This window comes from Calonectris borealis, chromosome 4 (genome assembly GCF_964195595.1).
Source record: "Calonectris borealis chromosome 4, bCalBor7.hap1.2, whole genome shotgun sequence".
In the NCBI taxonomy this organism is placed as follows: domain Eukaryota; kingdom Metazoa; phylum Chordata; class Aves; order Procellariiformes; family Procellariidae; genus Calonectris; species Calonectris borealis.
In genome coordinates, this window is record NC_134315.1 from 51,162,281 (window position 1) to 51,182,020 (window position 19,740).

At 49.1% G+C, this 19,740-nt stretch overlaps 1 protein-coding gene across 1 annotated transcript; it reads left to right on the forward strand.

The window, feature by feature from the left end:
- The first annotated feature begins 442 nt into the window (after positions 1-442).
- Positions 443-5,741, forward strand: SPINK2 (serine peptidase inhibitor Kazal type 2). Its single transcript, XM_075150591.1, has 4 exons — positions 443-542; positions 947-984; positions 1,550-1,659; positions 5,574-5,741. Exons 1-4 carry the CDS (start codon positions 494-496, stop codon positions 5,617-5,619), a joined length of 243 nt encoding a protein of 80 aa, XP_075006692.1. The 5' UTR covers positions 443-493; the 3' UTR covers positions 5,620-5,741.
- Positions 5,742-19,740: the final 13,999 nt, after the last annotated feature.

The window sequence follows — 19,740 nt, forward strand, 5'->3', positions numbered from 1 at the left end:
TTGGGGGTTCTCCATGGAAATGGCAGGGATAAGTGACCCCATGGGGACTTACTGGTAGGGCAGGCACAGGCTTGCTTGCCAAGGACAGCATTTGGGCACCTTAACCCCACATCCCCCCAGCAACCCGAGGGAGGGTCCCTATCCCTTCTCCATCCCCGGGGGTGCCTCTGGAGGTGCCTGCCCCCTCCCCACGCCCACAGGTAAGACGATAGCACATCCCTCCCACCTCTCCCGGCGCCTCCAGCCCCGTGGGTGCCACCGCTCCCGGCGGTGCAGCCTTACTCCCGGGGCCTTCCCGCTCCTGTGGGTGCCCCACGGGTCCTCAACCCCCAGGCCCCCCCCGTGGCATCCGAGTGCCCCCCCACCTCCTCCCAGCCCCAGCGCCCGGCGCTCCCGCCCGTGCCCGCCCCTGCCGCCCCCCGCGTTCCACCGCGGCCGTTTCGCCCCGGCGCAACCCCCGCCCCCGCCTGCCGCCGTTGCTCTGTTGGCGGACATGGCTGTGCCGGTGCCGGTGCTGGTGTTGCTGCCCGTCCTCCTCGCCGGTACCGGGCGCACGGCGCCGGGGCGGTGGCGGTCGGGGAGGGGCGAGCCGGTCCCGAGGAAGCGGGAACCGGGCCGGTACCGTGCCCCGCTTCCTCCCGGTCACGTCCCAGGGAAGGGGAAACCTGAACGGTGCCGGGCACTGGCCGGCTTGGGGCGGCGGCCGCGGAAACGAAGCCGGTAGCGGGCATCAGCCACCCGGGGGCAGCGGGGAGAACCGGCACAGGACGGTGCCGGGCGCCGGCTGGTCAGGGGGTGCCGGGACCGGAGACCGCTGGTCGGGGACGGGCCCGGTAACGGACACCGGCTGGTCCCGGGGAAGGTCGCGGGGGGAATCCGGGCCGTTGCCGAGACGGGGGGAATCCGGGCGGGACCAGAGGCCGCTAACGCCGGTTGCTCTCCACAGGACTCCTCTCGTGTCCCGGAGCCGCTGCCAGCGTCCCGGTGAGTGCGGCCTGCCCCGTCGTCCCCGGGAAGGACGATCCCACCTGCCCTCCATGTCGCCAACCAGGCCTCACGGTGCAGGGCGGCCCCTTCCCCGGAGCCCCGGGCCTGACGCCGGGAGCGCCTGGCCCTGGCTCCGGAGCCCCAGGAGATGCCCCGGGCGGTCCCTCCCCACAGCTGCAGGACCCGGTAGCCTGGCACCCGGCTGCTAGGGGCTGCAGCGGACATGCCCTGGTGATGCCCACCTCTTACCAGCTTGATCTGCGGTCGCCCTTCACGGGGACTCGCCGTCCGTGTGTCCCGGTGACGTAAGACGTCTGAAGGAGCTGCGTTTTGTAGCACACAGATGTCCTGACACCACAGCTCAAGCCAAGCCTCAAGCGATAAATTCCCATAAAGGCATGAAAGATAAGTGGCACTTTATAACGCTGTGCCAGCTCCTGTTGAGCGCTCCTTTCTGTGCGCGAGTGTGCCAGTATTCTTCAGAAGCTCTCAGATCAGAAGCTGATCAGAGACCTGTTTCAAATGGTGTATCTTAGACTTCTTACCTACCTGTCTTCCCTAGCCTGCTTGCTACAAGTATGGTGTGCCTGGATGTCCAAGGGACTACAATCCCGTTTGTGGGACCGACGGAGAGACCTACTCAAACGAGTGTGTGCTCTGCCTTTCAAACAGGTAGTCACTTAATCGACATTCTAACCTTCCCTTCCCTATATGCAAGCAAAATATTCACCCTCACATCCCAACTAACTGAGATTATTGGCTCTGGATCGTTCACACTCTGTTAAACTGCAGTTTTAGCAGTGTCTTCTCAACTGTCAATCCCTTGCAACAGCTTTTATCATGATACCTGTAAACGGCTTAGATTGGATTCAGTTAGCTGGCAGTACTGAATATTCGCTTTTGTAATTCTTAAGGAGGAGCATCTCAGAGGGGGTTTGCCTGTCACTGTTCATACAGTGCCACATTGCCATTAAATATAATGCCGGACTCTTCCACACTCTCCGCCAGAAAACATGAAATATCCCACCCAAAATGCAGCTTTTACTACAAAATGTTGACATTCAAGATCCAATCTCCTGTACTTCCTTTCACAGAGAAGAGTAAGAATGCCAAGTGTTAGGAGAAAATACTATTTTGCCATTCAGATTGTTTAAAAATGAAGAAAAAGATCTCCTAATATTTGAGAGAGGGTATTTTATTCTTTAATAATTTAATCATTTTTTTAAAACAAATTGAAAACACAGAAAATCAGTACTTAATGAGCATTGTTACCCCCCATTATGATTGACTGGAAACCTCTATAGAGCATCCTCTCAGTACAAACTCAGAGGAACTGCTTATAAATTGAATTTGATGGTGAAAGGAATTTATATAAATGAAATAACAGAATTTTTGTTTCCAGCAGTGGGAAGAAGTGAGTAGCACAACAGCAGTGCTGGGCATTTACAAAATTACTAATAGATCTCAAGAAAGGGAAGGCTGAAATATGTTTCTGACTTTGGGGTGGGGGAAAGATTAATTGTGACCAGATAATTTACAAAATTCAAGTGACCAAGATAGAGGGAACATAGGCCAGAATAAGGAAAGTGTCAAAGATGTCAAAGGACACTTAAGGAAATAATATTTTAAAGAAAGTGCCAAAGTGCATCAAAGTATGTTTAAAGCTATGCAGATTTGCAGAATTTGGTAACATTTTCATCAGAGTACATCACAAACTACCCAAGCAAATGATAAATTGCAAAGAGAATTGGTAAACCTACAGTCTGGAAAAAAAAAAACCAACCAGGGAATCAAAGGGCACACACAGTACAGTCCGTGAAAAGGGATGAAAAGGGGTGCTGGCATGTTACATATTAGGAGCCTACCCATCTTTGCTGCCTAGGATGATGTTGGAGTAAGTTATTAAGTGATTGACTTGTAGACAGCCAGAGGTAAGCAAAGCTGATACAAATTTGTCAGAAATAATCCGATCAAATCCGTGAGATTTAGTTTTTTGGAAAGATAACTGGCCTAGCAGAGTAGGAAGAAACAGAAGTGTTGCTCCATGACATCAATAAGCCATTTTACATGTCAGCTCCGCTTGACATTCACATAAGCAGAGAAATAGTTACTCAGCTGAAATTGTTAAAGGAAGAAGTCACAGCAGTTTGAAATGCTGTGGTTTAAAAGCAGTAATCAGCATTTTACAGTCAAACTGGAAAGATTATGAAGTGGGATTTCCTTTAGGTGTAGTATATAATTCAGTATATTTGTAATGAATTGGATATCGGAAACAAGACAATGAAAATCTGCAAAATGGCATGAGATGCAATGATCTGTGCAGGACAGTATCAAAATTCCCAGGGATCTGGAGAAATGGACTGAAATCAGTACAATGAAAGTCAAAGAAAAGTGTAAGTATCGCACATAGAAAGTGCAAATCCATGTCGTGGAGATATAGACAGGAGAGTGTCTCATGACCTAAACAGTATATTTGACCCTTTCTCAGAGCAGAATGATGGGCTTTGAGATCCAGCCTTACATTTCTAGGGTGTTTCATTTTTTAGGCATGATCCCTCAGTTCCAGATGAGACTGAATAAGTTCCTGAATACAGCATTGCACATAGCATAAAGGGTTCTTTAGGCAAACCTGCTGTTTATTTCCACTGAATTCCTTAAGTAGTTCATGATGGGGCTTACGTCTTATTAGTATGAGATGCAATGTACATGTATGGTGTGAAACATGGCATTTAATCCAGTTACACACATAAGACAGATTTTTATCTTAACCATCTTTTTTTGCTGGCATCTTACATGCTCAGAAACATGCATTTTGGTCTGAAGGGGCACAGGGTGATCAGATGCTATCCTGATTTTTTTTCTTTAATAATTCAGTAGTTGGTGTACTCAGTGGCTTTCTAGTTCAGTCTGGAGTTGTTGTTCTAAAGTGTTTGACTTGGCATGAACACAACAAGGATAAAACACTTTGTCTTACTGGAAGAATTTCAGCTTTGAAAAATGGCTTATAGTCATAAGCAATGGTCATTTCACTTCAAGGAGTCTGAGGTACAGTTCATCACACTCCTTAGGAGGGGAGAACAAAGAGATCTTTCTGCCCCTCTTAACAAGCTGCATGACCAGTAGTTGCTGAGATAAATAGTGTAATGTGGTGATGTAGAAACAGATATATGGGTATATCCCATAGTGAATTACAAAACAGTCAGTTCTAAGTTAACTTAGGTGATTCTCAACAGCCAACTCCCAGGTCACTTTCAACCTGTGTTTAAGCCCGTTAAAGGACTCTTTAAAGGGAGTTGTACTTCCCTGATGGGCAAGGCAGTACCGTCCATGGGCTCTTTTAGCCATGCAAGACTGTGGAGAGCCCCATGTGCATCAAGAGTACTGCAGGAGAGGTTGCTGTGGCTGATCCACGATAACATGAGACACCTGGAGCAAAGGTGCAGCACAAACCCTGCCCATCCTGGTTCTGCAGTGCAACCCGTTAACTGTAAGACCGAAGCTGGTCTTCCTCTCTGCCTTTTTTTTTTTCTAAAAAGCTTAGATCTAAACCATTTTTAAGTGGGTGCTCAAATGCAAATCCCAGGTCTCTTAGTGTCCAGTGGCAGTGACAACAGCTGATCTTAATTTAAACCTAGTCTGACAGCACCACAAGCTCTTCGGAAACAGACACAGCAGCTTGAGCTGCCTCTACAGGGTTTAGCATAAGGGCTGTTCAGCCAGAACTTTTCCTTGCATCTTTACATGTGTTTTACATCCCCTGGGCTTGATTTTTCCTTTCATATTCCTAATCTGCTCCACTACCTTCTGGTTAAAAGATCCCTGATACAACTATTAGTACAGATTATCCCTGCTTTTGGATATTCATAAGCCTCTTGAATTTCATGAGGAGTAAAACAGCCTGATTCTATTAAGATAGGGAAGCGAACTGAAGATCTAGGGCAGTTTGCATTCCATCAGTTTCTTTTTGTATCTGCATTTGCTTGGTAAATGGAGATTTGTAAATGGAGCGCTCCAAAGTACCATGTATGGGACTTCCAAAAAAAAATGTTCCCAAACTAAGGGAGACTTGGCTAAAATTTCCTTAAAGAAGATTCCAACGCTCGGAGAACCACACATTCAAATTTTAGTGAAGCCTGGGATGCAGGGATGCGTCAGAATGCACATCCTTCCCACTGAATTCCCATGTGAAAGGGGGAAATTTTGTAAGGATTGGAACTGTTTCCCACTTCATGGACTCTGAAGTTTGACTTGCATTAGTGCTTTGTAATGAAACTTTAGTCCTCATTGTGAGATTTGTCATGTGGTTTGATACTTCTCAGATTTGGAGATGGCTTTCTCAGGTTTTTATATGTAACGAAGCCTGAAGTGAGGCTGTCTCTGGTAAGTTACTCACTCTGTGTGTGTGATTCATAAATCTTTGCATCACAGTTACTTTGTGGTAATGTTTGCCGTAAGTGATGGAATTAAATGCATCGCTGCATTTAATTGAACACATAGAAAGACATCGGAGAGTCTGCTTTATAAAATGCCTCTGTTAACTTCAAGTGTAGTGCTTCTCTTCTAAAATATTTTTCTTCTGCTTGCAGTGAAAATAAAAAGGATGTCGAAATTTTTAAGATGGGAAGATGCTGATATGGCAGATGGCCACTTTTCAAGAAAATGAGAGGGACACAGACAGTCTAAATGGAAACAATGCCTTAAATGTACCTTCTATGTAGCCTGTCTTAATAAACAAGCTTGCCTGTTTAAACAAAGTACTGTTACTCTGTTAAAACCAGTGTTTATAAACATAGCCATAGTACACTTATAACCTGAACCCCGATTTATTTTCTCATGCAAGACAGATCATAGGGTAAGAAAGAGATGTCCTGATTGTATACCAGTAAGTCAGTCGTTTGGAGAAGGAAATGAAGAGGTACCCAGTGCCATTTCCACAGCAGCACCTGGGAGCAAGGAGGCCCCAGCACCTCTGCTGCGTGCCGTGCTGGCGGCGGCAGCTGCTCGTTGTTTCTGGGAGGATCTGAGCCCACAGCTGCCAACGACCCCTGGGGAGCCACCAGAGGGGTTTCCTGTGGCGGCTACCAAACTGGTGATGGCAGCCTGACGTGCACCGAGCTTCTGCCCCAGGCTCCCTACCTGCAGGTCCTGCCGGCAGAGGGCAGCGACCTGGGCACCCTCTGTTCCTGCCGCAAGTAATGGCTGTTTCGGAGCACTGGAGGCATGGGCAGGGGGCACGCGCTGCCCCCCGGGCCCCCAGCCCTCTGGGCTCTGCTCCCTGGGGCGCCGGTGTCACCGCCCTGGGTTGGCACCCAAGAGCCGCTTCCCGTGACAAACATCAAAGCAAAATCGGGAAACTCAAGACTCGCGTAGAAGGGTGCACTCCGGAGTGGGTCTGGCAGACCTTCCCGCAGGGAGGGTGTGCGAGCACTCGGGTTCGGTCCTTTCCTTCACCCACTTGTCGTGCACATGGGCACGACATAGCCTTTCTTAGGTTTGCTCCCTTCTGTTCTGCTGAACACCTCTGCTTTCTGCGTGTCGCTTGGAATGAATTGTATTTGCGTTGTCTTACGGTGCATTGGTAACATTCAGATGGCTTCTACCTTTTGATCCAAGCCAAGTGGTGCCTGCTCTAGCCCTGGCCCCGGCCCCGGACAATGGCTTCGTCAGGCTTTGCTGGGCAGCAGCAGCGCAGGCAGAGATGTACAGCACACTTCATGCCTGTTGAACATTTACAGGTCAGTGACTTCGGTTTTGAAAAACAATAATGCGTTTGTCTTACAGTTGCTTTAAAGGGTCGAAGCTATCCTTATCTTCCAGCACATGCCTGCTTTCATTTCCTTCATGCAAAGGCTGATCATGGACGGAGGGATGCCATGTGTGGCACAACTGGAGGGCTGGAAGCTTAGGATAAAGCAGTCACACGGAGACATGAATCTGTGGATGGAAAAGAAAGATGACCAGTGCCTCCCAACAAAGTATCACTTGTGGATGGAAAATCAATTTCTCTATTGGTGGCAAATCCATTTGAGAAAGTTCCTGTGTGCTCCCAGCTGTTGTTTCCACATCCAGATCTGGAAATTTTCACTTTTTCAAAGTGGATGGAAACGATAAGCAGTTTCTTTTTGTATGTGTATTTTGATAACTAATTGTGCTTACAAGGGAACTTTAACAACTCCGGTCTTGTTAGCTGGAGAAATATTCCTTCAGTATTTGACAAAAGTGTGCATAGCATTGCATTTTTTTTGCAAAACTCAGGAAAAATATGTTTTTGTAAACACCACTAAATGAAACAAATCTAAATAAAAAATAGCATGTAGGCTGACAATTATAATCACACTAGAGCACTGTTCCCAGCATATGAATGCTTAAGATATAACCTTAGAGCTGACTTTAAATCTTCCTATTTTTCTGCGTATTTGAAAAGTGGTGAATTCAGCACTGCATGCCATTATTCACCAAATCTGCCCCCAACATCTGTACTTCATTTTCTGTACATTAAAAAGTTCTGGCAATTCCCGCAGGTAAATTTTGACAGCAATATTTGTGAAGAAGTGCAGATGTATGTCACGGATCCTACTTCTTTCTAGTCTAATGTACTCCAGTCGGGTGTTTATGAAGCTTTGTAGATCAAAAAGATGGTGAATTTCAGTAGGATGGGTTTAATTTTTGTTTTAAGTTAAAATTGTACATTACGTTTAGGACAATGCTGGTCTTATTCATACGAAGAGTAGGACTCCCGCATCTAGAGTAGGACTCTAAGGCTTCCTATGAAGCCTTAGGAGAAGGCTTACTTGTATGAAGAGTACTCACTCTCATGATTTAATCCAATTGCCTTCCTTGGTGCTGTTAGAGGTCTGTTTTACATACAGATGAGGTAGGAAATCATCTAGATGGTGGAGTGCTAGAGCAAAATTAAGTGGCAAAATTAAGTGGCAAAGAGGGAAAGACAGCCTGTGGGTCTTGCATCAGTGGCTACAGTGGGTCAACATTGATGACTTCCATGTGTTCTGATTGCCCAAAATTTGGACAACAATCCAGTTGTTCCCAAAATTGTCACCCAGATGGCTCTTTGACTGCAGGAATAGTTTCACTGCTGGCAACTCTAGCCTCTGCTGCTCAGGGAAGCCACCCAGCAATGAGGTTTTTGAAGACAGACTATGCTCCCATCCTTCCTATTTCTGGAGTCATTGGATCCTGGAAGTGTGTTACTTGGAGGGGAAGGTGATCGTGCAGGCTCAGAGCGTGATGAAGTACCCAGGTTCTGAGGCCATAGCCACATTGCACTGGGTCTAGCAACCCTCTCAGTCTTGGAACCCAGAGCTCCTTGGAGCAGACAGTATTAACTTTTCCACTAAACCAAGGCAGAAGTATTTCTTTTCTCTTGAGATTATTTTTCTTTTAAACTTTTTACATTGCTCTTCTTATCGTAACAAATAAACAGAATCATTGAAAGCAGGAGTTGCCCAGAAGCTCCTTACTTTTGTAAATTTCTTTTAATTTGACTTTTATTTTCATGTATCTTACTGTTATTCAACCTCCAGGCAAACTGGGTTTTGGATGGAACAGTTCTGAAAGTTTCTTGCAACTGCTGTAGCTATGTCACCCAACTTTCCTTCTGCTCTCTCTTGTTGCATTTTAAATTGTGCTTTATACTTCTCGCTGTTCTTCAAACTGTTTAAACATACATTTCCAGCTGGAGCAAAGAGGTATAGTTCTCTTTAACTGAGAAACTGGTGTATAGCATTGAGTCATGCCGTGCCTGGCTCTGACAGGAATTGATAAAACCCCAGCCTCTTTGAAATTAAAAATTGACTAGCACAGGACTACTCACCAATGTTTGGTGACCACCATGTTTGATTTATCAGATGCATTGAAATCCATATGTCACTTTGATTTCTCAAAGTGTTGACTGGCATCTACTCATGGCATTTATGAACTGGCTAAAACCAGTAACACAGAATGATGTTATGTTACTGTAACCTTTAGACATTAACAAACCTTATGCCAAGCATTGTTAGCTTATTACATCTGCATGAGGCTAACAAGGGATTATACTAGCTGAACAGCATGATTGTGAAACAAGATATGAAAGAATCTCTTTTCTGTCTGAGCTCAGATGGTTGGATAATATTTTGTTTGATTAGGATTTTATGATATTTTCTAGCTTCCCAGGATCAGCACAGTCTTGATCTAACTGGGAAGAGAATGTGCAGCCACCCATCTAGGTCAAATGAAGGTTAGAAGATGTCTTACTGACTTTTGCTAATGAAGGGTAGATATGAATGGGTTTGTTCCTGGCTGAGCTACAAGAAGAGGTTTTTTTAATTGATTAAATTCCCAACTTTTCCTCCTGTGGGTATATTAAAAAAAAATTTGTCCAGGAAACATACGTAAACAAAATGTTCCCTGGACTCCACGCACTGTTGCCCAGCAGACGCTGCAGGTGTGTTTCTGGGACAGCTGGGCTCCAGCTCCCAGCTTAGTTGTGGGTAGTTCAGAAGTGCTCAGCCCCTTTGCTTCAGGCACTCTTTTGAGGGTTTGCAGGTTTTCTCAACCTGAGGAGGTAACACACTTCGGTTTGAACAAGGAGGAAAGCATCTCTCCTTGAATTGCTGGCAGAATCTTTCAGGACTGAGGATACTGAAGTTCTCTTGGGCGTGATAGAAACCAATCAAACCCACCATGCTTCCACTGAAACGTTTAAGGCTCAAAAAATACTGCTAGCTGTTGAAAACCCTTGTCTATTGGAGAACATCTATCCAAAGGTGCTGGCCACTAACAGTCACCCAGGAGAGACTTCTCTCTTCCTCTTAGGTACCAGTGTACTGTTAGCCTGTACTCGTGTACAGCCTCCCCATTTGTCCTGGGTGGCACAGAAACATGAGCAAGAGCAGAAGGGAGAGTCTAACTGGGGGAGCCATGGTCTGACTCCTGTGGGAGAGAAGTCAGGATGAAGGGCCTGAACTTGTGGATTTCCATCTTGCTCCCTAGGCGGCAGCATTTGTTTTCTTTTAAATCTCATTGTATTTTGTCTTCTCAGCAGGGGTGTAGGAAAGACTTTTTGTTAATAATTATCATTTATATGCATAAGCGTTCTGTTAGGAGCTGTTTCTTTTCATCTGTATTATTAGTGTAATTGATACGCAGTCAATCTCATTTACTTGGCAAAGTTAACTTGCTTTTTTCCTGATCATTGAAGCCAAGTATGTTTGCTGAAAGAGCCTCTACAGTACCCCATTTTGTAAAAATTTTATTCTGTGGGCAGATGCCTTATAGATGAACCCGTAGCATTCATTGCCATGCATAGGATTGCATTGCGTTCTGTCTTAGCTTTACGATTTTTTAGCTGGTCATGTAGCAGTTGCTTCATTTTCTAAACTCTAAACATTTATAGAAGCAGCACAGGTTTCTGGACAGAGCATTCTTAGCTAGAACTTCAGAAAAAAAGTAATTTTCCTCTGTGACTGAGTGTCATCTTTACATTGAGGAAAAATTTACTCTTTTTAAGTGCTTTTTTGTTGAGAAATTATATAAGATTCTGGTACACTTGTATTATTTTACCTTTTAAGCAGATCCGAATTCTTCTTCCTGACACTAGATTCAAAAGCATTTAGAGTTGACCTAAAACCATTCCTACTTAAGCTAGTCTGTTCCAGCTTCCCAGTGACCAGAGGCAAAGGGGTTGAAAAATCCTACTGTGAGGCTCTCTGGAGAAGAGAATAGGGCTGGGATTGAGATGTTGAACTTGTCTAGTAATAGTCTGGTACGATTGTACATTCTGTGGATATTGCAGCAAGGCTCAAACTGCCAGCCTGGAAGGGCCTGGGTTTTCTAGAAGTCCTTTTTCTTATGTGCCAGTCTCTTTTAAATATTTTGGGTACCCAGCAAGCTGCAGATGTCCGTAAATGGACACCTGAAGTGAACACTCTCTCTTCATCTCTGTTTAAAGAGCATCTCTCAAAATGAGGAGTGGGTCCTTTAGGAAGCTTTGGGGCTGCTCTACGATAGCTATCTGTATGCATACTTTTACCTTCTGATAAGCATTAGGAAACTCCAAGTAGCTTGTTTCTCTCTGTGAACTTCTGAAAATCAGCTTTGCATTTACATGGGATTCAGAGCTTTTCTGGGGATTTTTTTTTATGGAGTAGGTGGTGTTCTGTAAATATATGGGTATGCTTGCCCCACAATGTTCCTATCTTCCCCAAGCTTATGCTAGGAGACATAAATACAGCTAGAATGGTCAAAGCAGTAGTGAAATGATTGTGAATGGGAAGTCACATCGATGATTAAGTTTATCTAATAAGAATCATAGAATCATTTAGGTTGGAAAAGACCTTTAAGATCATCACGTCCAACTGCAAACTTAACACCACCAAGTCCACCACTAAACCATATCCCTAAGTGCCATGTCTACGCATCTTTTAAATATCTCCAAGGATGGTGACTCAACCACTTCCCTGGGCAGCCTGGTCCAAGGCTTGACAACCCTTCCAGTGAAGAAATTTCTTCTAGTATCCAATCTAAACCTCCCTTGGCGCAACTTAAGGCCATTTCCTCTCGTCCTATCGCTCGTTACTTGGCAGAAGAGACCAACACCCACCTCGCTACAACCTCCTGTCAGGTAGTTGTAGAGCGCAATGAGGTCTCCCCTCAGCCTCCTCTTCTCCAGGCTAAACAACCCCAGTTCCCTCAGCCGCTCCTCATAGGTCTTGTGCTCCAGGCCCTTCACCAGCTTCGTTGCCCTCCTCTGGACACACTCCAGCACCTCCATGTCCTTCCTGTAGTGAGGGGCCCAAAACTGAACACAGTATTCGAGGTGCGGCCTCACCAGTGCCGAGTACATGGGCACGATCACCTCCCTGCTCCTGCTGGCCACACTATTTCTGATACAGGCCAGGATGCTATTGGCCTTCTTGGCCACCTGGGCACACTGCTGGCTCATATTCAGCCGCAGGTCCTTTTCCTCTGGGCAGCTTTCCAGCCACTCTTCCCCAAGGCTGTAGCGTTGCCTGGGGTTGTTGTGATTGCTTTCTTCAGAAAAGATAGTACAGTCTCAGAGTCTTAGGAAAGCCTCCAGGTCTTCAGAAATGGCAGGCCCGAACAGCAGCTGACAGAAACCAGCAGGTTGTGAACAAGTCCCTGGCTCACACCAGGTCCCTTCCAGGCGGGGTACATAGTCACCTGTCTGCTCCCACCCCTAGGCCACCCAGATTTCCAGTGCGACAGCAGGCTGGGCACGGAGAGCACAGCTGGCCCCTCATGTATTTTATTTTCCCCATGGCTCATACTTGCCATGATCAGGCACAATGGCATTTCTGCTCACCCAGCTGAGCTGTGGGAATGCTGCTGAGCCCATGGCAGCCCTTAGGTGTACTCAGAGCCCTGATCCATTCTGGCGGTCAGTAACATGGGACACGGTCAGTGGGGTGGGTAGCCAGGCTGAAAGCAGGAGCTGGCTAAAAGTGGTGCATGTACATCCAAAACACGCTACAAAGAGTAGGTAAGCCAGCCAAGCTGACGCCCCACTGCAGAGCTAGTGATCTAACTCAGCAATTACACATCACAACAAAGAAAGGGTAACACTCTCAGCTCAGTAATGAGCAGACACACATGAGCTACTTGCATCCACCCTGTTTCTTTAGCTTACTGTATTATTGTAACAACCTGTCCCTGTAAAGTAGTTGTGTCTATAGAAGTGGAGTCACTCTGGGACTCTATTGCTTCATCCGAAGTCGCCAGTTTTCTGTCCTGCCTGTATGTAAAACCCGGGAGCTTTGACAAATCCCTTCTGGAATTCGAGTTTTGCTTCAATGCACATCTCTTCTTCTCTTTTTCAGCAGATGAGACCCCAGTAGCAAGGGGAGATGGTTTATAAAAAGGCAGCACGCGCAGAAAAAACATTCCCTAAGGGCTGAATCTGGCAGGGCAGTTCCAGTGGGCTGCTGGTTTGGGCCTAACCTAGACAATCATTTCCCTGCTTCTTCTTCTTCCCAGGAGAGTTAATGCCAAGAGGTGACCTTGCTGCCAGACTGGGCAGTTGCTGGGAGCAGCCAGGAAAGTGTCAGTGCATTGTCAGGGCTGTGGGTGATGAGCTCCCAGCAACCAGTGAGAGCTTGCAGAGCAGAGAAAGCAGATCCCTGTGCTCTGCTGTGTCAATTTATGGCCTGGTTATAAAGCACAGCAGTGATCCCAGCGGTGAAGGGTTCTTCTGTGTCCTTGTCGTCTCTCCAAGGGGCATAAGAGCTGGATTGTTGAGAAGGCAGCTTCCCTTTGGCTTTCAAACAGGAGGGGCAATGACTGCAATCTCCCCCTGGCAGGTGAAGAGTTCAGCTCCAGTGTCCAGAGCTCTTCAGCATGGAATATGGTGATGCACTTCTCCAGCAAGTTCAGCCAGGCCTCCAGCAGACTGGTAAGGACAGAGCATGAAGCTTTGGGCTTCACTCTGTGCTCTGGGAGCTCCTGCAGTCATCCCTGAAAATGGGGAGCTACACATATCAGGGCTGCAGATCAGGAAAAGATCAGCAGTGCTCAATTGGACAAGTTCCCTTGGAGGACCCTGGTCATCCCAGGGAATAATGATGTAGCACAACTCTTCCTCAGGCATACAGGGTTGCTCTCTAGCTGTGCAATTCATTTCTGAGTCTGAAGAGGGTCCAGAAGTATGCTGCTGTGAACACCAGGATGAGTGCAGCCAAGCGCCAGAGTTCACTTTTGAGCTCTGCACCAGGGTGAGATGTACAAGCTGCAGGGACCTCCTTTCTTGGCACCAAGGAAAGGAGCATGGAGTGACAAGTTAAGGACAAGCAGAGTGCAATCCAGGGTGGCTGATACTGGGATATGTCAGCCCCTTCTAGCCACCTGCTCCTTCTCTTCCAGACTTCATGGTCCTTCCAGCCTGCACGGTCCTTCCAGCCTGCTAGCTGAGGGTCAGTGAAGTGGCATTTTCAGCCAGAGAGAACTCCTTTGTCCCTGCTTTCCCCTAGGCCAGAGAAGGTTCAGAGCAGCTGGAAGTGCTCTACAGCACTGCCATGAACGGTGTCTTTTGAAGCTGTGCAGAGATCTAGCACAGAGGTGATGCTGCAGCACAGCAGTAAGATGCCCTGGGCGAATCCTGCCACCCTGGCCGGTGCAAGTTTGTCACTTCTTCACTTTTGGCAGAGGTTTCCCAGTGCCACAACCCAAAAAGACGGCGGGGGGGAAGAAATCAAGTTGGGAGAAATCAAGTCAGGAGAACTCAAGCCTGCCTTTCCCTGACTTAAAGCCAGCTCAGCCTCACAAGTCAGCAAAGCCATGTCTACGTGCAGAAGAGCTGAATGGGCAGTGAAGGCTAGAATTAGTATCTTGCTAAAAAAAAATCTGCTAAGTGAAGTGTATTTCAAGGGAAGCAAGCTCTGGAAAGCCCTGAAAGCCTGGTTCAGTGCTCCCTGGCCATGCAGACAGGCGCTGGACAGCAGGAGCAGCACGGTGATGGGGACACAGCTTTCCAGTGGGCTCTCTCGGCTCAGCCCCACTGTGCCCACCCCACTGAGCAGGGTTCCCTGTGGCCAGGCCATAGACTTAAGAAACAGGAGACACGGCCCTACACCAAGCCCTCTCTGGAGAAAATCTTACTAGCCAGGAATAGGCCTGAGCCAAGAAACAGCCTTCAAAGAACAGAGAAAAACCCACGCAGGGAAGCCAGACACACTCGCTGTATGTAGTACCAGCTAGCCAAGAGACAGGCACATAGACACTCGGAGCAACATGAAGGCAATCCCACGCCAGCGCCAGAAGCCCTCCTTCTGCTTCAAATAGCCTCAGCTTGGCAGGGAGCACCTGCCAGCACCCGGGACCTGACCTCACTGCCAATTGGCACTGACACCCCCAGCCTCTTGTGTTCCCCAAACCACTCCCCTCCAGCAGGACAAGGAGCAAAAACACATGCTGCAGGCAAGAGTGGGGCTTCCTTAAGCAGTGGCGCAGGTACAGCTTCTTTAGCTCAGGTTTGTTAGGGTGTTTGTGCCTGTTTGAGCCTGCTGGGCTCTCCCATGAGTTGAGCACTCTCCAGGGGCTTGTCTGTGCAGCACAGCACCCTGCTCCCAGTGCTCCTCCCTGGAAAGCACCCCATCCGCCAGCCCCGACACCGCATCCTGAGAGAGATGGCAAGGAGCATCCTCCTCCAGCCTGGAGCCTCTCTGCCAGACACGCTGGACAGAACCGACCTTCTGACAGCAGAGTGCCCCAGCCCCCAAAGCTGGAGCAGGGGGGAGCTCCCAGGAATAGGGGATGTCCCCCTGTGGGTGACCCGCTCCCTGGGGCGGTGAGGCTGTCAGAGCAATGAGGGAGCCGGCTGTGAGCGCCTCTGTTGTGCTCACCCAGCTGTCCCCATGGCCAGCCATGTAGAGAAGACCGTTGGCAGCTAGCACTCAGGTAGCTGCAACGCCTTCCTCAGTGCCGGCTTCCCAAGAGCAGCAAAACCCAGGTTGCTAAAGGGAAAAACATTTTTTAAGTCAATTGCACAGGGCCCCTGAAGCCGCTCTCCGACACCCGGCAGCCGGAGCAGAGGGCCAGCCTCCATTACGTCCCTTCCCTGTTCACTGTCACTCTGCAAGTCATCTTGGTCACCTGCCAGTGCCACGGGGGCCCCACAGGTGCCCCGGGGGCCATGGTGTGTGTCGCAGGGAGACGTCCCACCCTGCTCACAGCCCTGGAGCCTGCGGTGATGCCCCAGCAGCTGGTGGCGCCGGGGTCACCTCTCAGCAGGCGCCCACGATGGATGGCCCTGTGCCACCCACCCAAACTTGTCCGACAGAAACCACAGGGACCGCTGCCGGCTGCTCGTCGCTGCTGCCGCGAGGCGGGTGTGGGGGCCAGGCGCCTCCCGCAGCCACGGGCACCCTCCCTGCCCCTCACCACGAGCAGCACCCATGGGCTGCCCGGCCTGGGACAGCACAGGGGAAAACGTGGTCCTTGTCCCTCACGGTGAAGGTTGAGGAGAGCGGCTGGGCCCGATGGTGCCTGTGCTCACCCCGCTACGGCCCCTGGCTCTCCTTGGGGTAGTCCTTCAGGACAGCATGCCTGCAACTGGGAGGGCCATGTTGGTCGCATGCTAGTGGTCTGGCAGAGCTCATCCCTGCTCCAGGGAGGGATAACGTCCTTTCATTGACCGGTATACAAGTATTTGAGTCAGGACTTCCAAAACCAGGCAGCTTCAGTTTAGAGGTTCACACCAGGATGGATTTCAGCTGGCGTTTTCCAGCCTCCCGCCTCCCTGACTTCCTCCCTAGAAAATGCGCGGCCATCCGAATCTCTGGAAGGGCGCTTGCTCTTCTTCACATTCCTCCGGCGCTCCAGGAGTAGAGAGCGGATTTGTGTGTCTCCTCTAGCCTCTTGCCTGCCTCTCACCAGTGCCGCAGCCCATGTTTTCCTGGGCTCACACGTGTGATGCCCTGCCGGCTCTCTCCGCGTGCTAGAGCACGCTCTGCCTACAAGCAACGGCAGCGCTGCTGAAAAGCCTCCTGGCAAGGAACTGCACGTATCAGCGCCTGGTTTAGTCACTTCAAAACAATCTAGTTAGTAAGAGGGAGAGGAGGGAGGAAGGCTGTACTCCAGGCAGAGATTGCACATGGAAATACCGATGAGATGACACTCTTCTCTGAGTATTGGAACAACTGGAGGAGCAATAAAACACTGCCGTTTCCATCCACACGGCTGTATGCCATGGACAAAGAAAAGGCAGGGATCTTATTGGAAGTCACACCTGATTCATATCTGTCTGGCCTGTATCAGCTCTGATGCTGAAGAGAGACAGGCTGAACCCTGCCCACTAAAACAAAAGGAAAACGCACGAAGGAGAGTGGAGCCGAGGCAGTCGCTGAGCCTGGGTGGGCAGCGGGCAGCCCTGCTCCAGCAACAAGGGCAGCAAGGAGCCGCCTGTGCCCACCTCCTCCTCTTCCCCCTGCCCAGGACATGATCTGAGCTCTGTGTGCTGCTGGCTCTTGGGCTGTAGCTAGTGTTGCTGCTCTCCCAGGGCAAAACTGATCAAAAGATCAATGATTCAGTCAGGTTCTTGTGTTTTGGGCTATCTGAAAAAGGCAGTTGTTAGCTGCACCCTGCAGAGCAACCCTTTTCTTATGCTATTCTGGGGCCAGTGGGTTTTGCAGGTAGAAATCTCATCTGATTAGCTGCAAGAGTTATCCTGTGAGTCAGTACTGGCTGGTTAGGAAATTCTTCTCTAGCTGAATGGAAGCCAAAAAATTCTGTAAAGCCTTGTTTCCAGCCACATTTTTTGGGTTAGTAGCCAGAAAACCCCAGCACATCAGGAAACAAACACTGGAAAAGAAAAAGAAGATGGCTTTTGCGGTTTTCCTTTGCATTGGTGTGTTCAGGGGGAGTAGGGAAGGTTTTGCTCCCTCTCTGACAATTGGGTTGGGAGGGGTCTCTGGAAAGCACATATTTTTTAACTGACATACTTAGAAAAAAAAGAATATCTCTGCTTAATGCCCAGACAAGAGGTGCTGGTACTAAACCTAATTTTCAGGAAGGAAAACATGGCAAAATTCAGGAGAGATACATGCATGTAAAGGAGGCAGTACGAACGAGTCAGAAAAGCTGAATTATATCCCATTCTGATGGCTTGACAAGTTGCTTCCCCCCTCTCCTCTTGGTCTTTTTTCCATCCTCTCTCCACACAGCATTAGAGGGACAACATTTGGGCCAGGATGGCCATGAGCTATGTGTCCGATGCCCCCCCCAGCATGTTGCTATGGTGCAAGCACTGGATGATATTCAAGCCTCCGCAAGAGCGTCCAGAGGAGTGGGATGCTGAACACAGGCTGCAGCTGCCAACTCCTCGCTGCAATGCCACAGTATCACACAAAATTGTCAGCTGTATTTCTTCCGCTGTAGGGAGGAAAACTCTGCGATGGGCCTGGATGCACCCTGCATTTTGTTTCTATTTAATCTAACTGTCCTGGCAAAGGGACATCCTCTGGAGACAGGATTTCCTCATACCAGGTGAGGCATAAACTCCAGCAGTACTCTGACCCTCTCCCAGGAAGAGAAATGGGACCTAAAACATTTCAGGATCAGAATAGCATTAGCATTTGCCAGCCAGACACAGACAGATTTGTGACGTGACATTCGCACTGTCACTGCAGGACTCCCAGCAGCTCTGAAGCCATTTCAGTGGCATGTCTCAGCCTGAAACACGTCACTGCCAGCGCTCCCAGTGCAAGTCTGGGCTGGGTTCACAGGCTAAGGGAAAAGGGCTTTTTCCACATTAAAGACTTTCTCTCTGTTGACAGTAATAAACGAGGGAAGAGAGAAGCCGATCCTGTTCCCGCAGGCCAGGTTACTCCCATTTTACAATGCTTGGGGCACATGCATGGAAGAAAATAAAAGACGGCATACAAACATAAGAAAATCTTTCTGGGCCAGAATATCTTCCCATCTGTCCTGTCTCCAATGGTGGCCAAGAGCAGGTGTCAGGGCAGAGCATAGGCATGGGGTAGGTAAGTGGCAATACCCACCAGAGCTCCCCCAAGCACATGGCAGTACGCAATTCAGGGCCTCTGTCTGGACCTCCCACACTGGGTTTGAAATCCAAGGCTGTGTCCTGCTGCAGGGGTCTGCTCCAGCCCCCCTGAACGCACCCCGATCCCCCAAGCCACGGCTGCTGGAGCCATCCTACTGAACGTGTTTTCCAACCTGCTTGCCCCCACCCATCGCTACCCATACTCCTGTCGCTTAGCACCAGTGATAAACAGGGCATATCCCCTTGGCCGGGTGCCTGCCCAAGGCATGCAGAATCAAGTCTTTTCCCAAAAACCTCCTCTGGCAGCCACCTAACAGCACTACTTGGTTTATCAGGCAGTGAGGCTATCCCTGTAGCAAAAGCACTCTTGCTTGATCAACGTCATCCTGCTAGGAAAATTGGCACCGGTCTGCCTGCCCTTTGGCGCAGATCTCTTTGCAACCCCCTGGCCTTGGCCTGTGTCTCCCCCCGCATTACAAAACCACTCAATCTTCAGGACAGTTTTGGCTCATTGCTAAACATATGGCAGATTTCTTGCCTGGGTTTGTCCAGCCACTTCTCCCCAGAGGCAGGGGTCCCTGCCCCGGCTCCAGCTAGCTCCACAGCTTTTTGCATCCAGTGCCAGTTTTCCTTTTGCTCTGGCAGATAATCTCAGCCATTGCAACCCATACTCAGTTTCTCATGAGCCCTTTCTCCAGCCCCTCTGTTTTTCCAGCATCCCTTTCCAGCTGTCTGTGAGCTGAGAGAAAATCATCTCCTCCCCACTGTACCCCACTCCACAAGATGCCTCTTTTTAAGCTGCTGTCTAATGCTTCCAGCCCACCCCACTGGGGACTGCAGGCTCCCAGGCACTTTAATCGAGGAGAGTATAGGTCTTTGGCAGACGAGGATGCCCTGCCTTCCTCCCCATCCCCATCCAGGCTCCTGCCCTGTGCCTCTGAGGGGACTTGGGCTGCAGCAGCAGGTCAGATCCAGGATGCAGTCCTGCCCCTATACCCAGCCTGGCGGGATCACAGGGCTGACTAAAGCAACAGCAAAGTCAGGAACCTTAAACCTGGACAAATCATTTGCAGGGGACTAAAGTGAGATGAGAATCCAGCCCTGCACAGCAGCGACTGCTACCATGCTCCATCAGCAAAGCCGGGAGCGGGGCTGCCCACAGCAGGAGAGGTGGTCGCAGCCCGGCCGAGGGGGCAGTGATGGGGGCCCCAGGGCCCCCAGAGGGGCAGGGAGCCTCC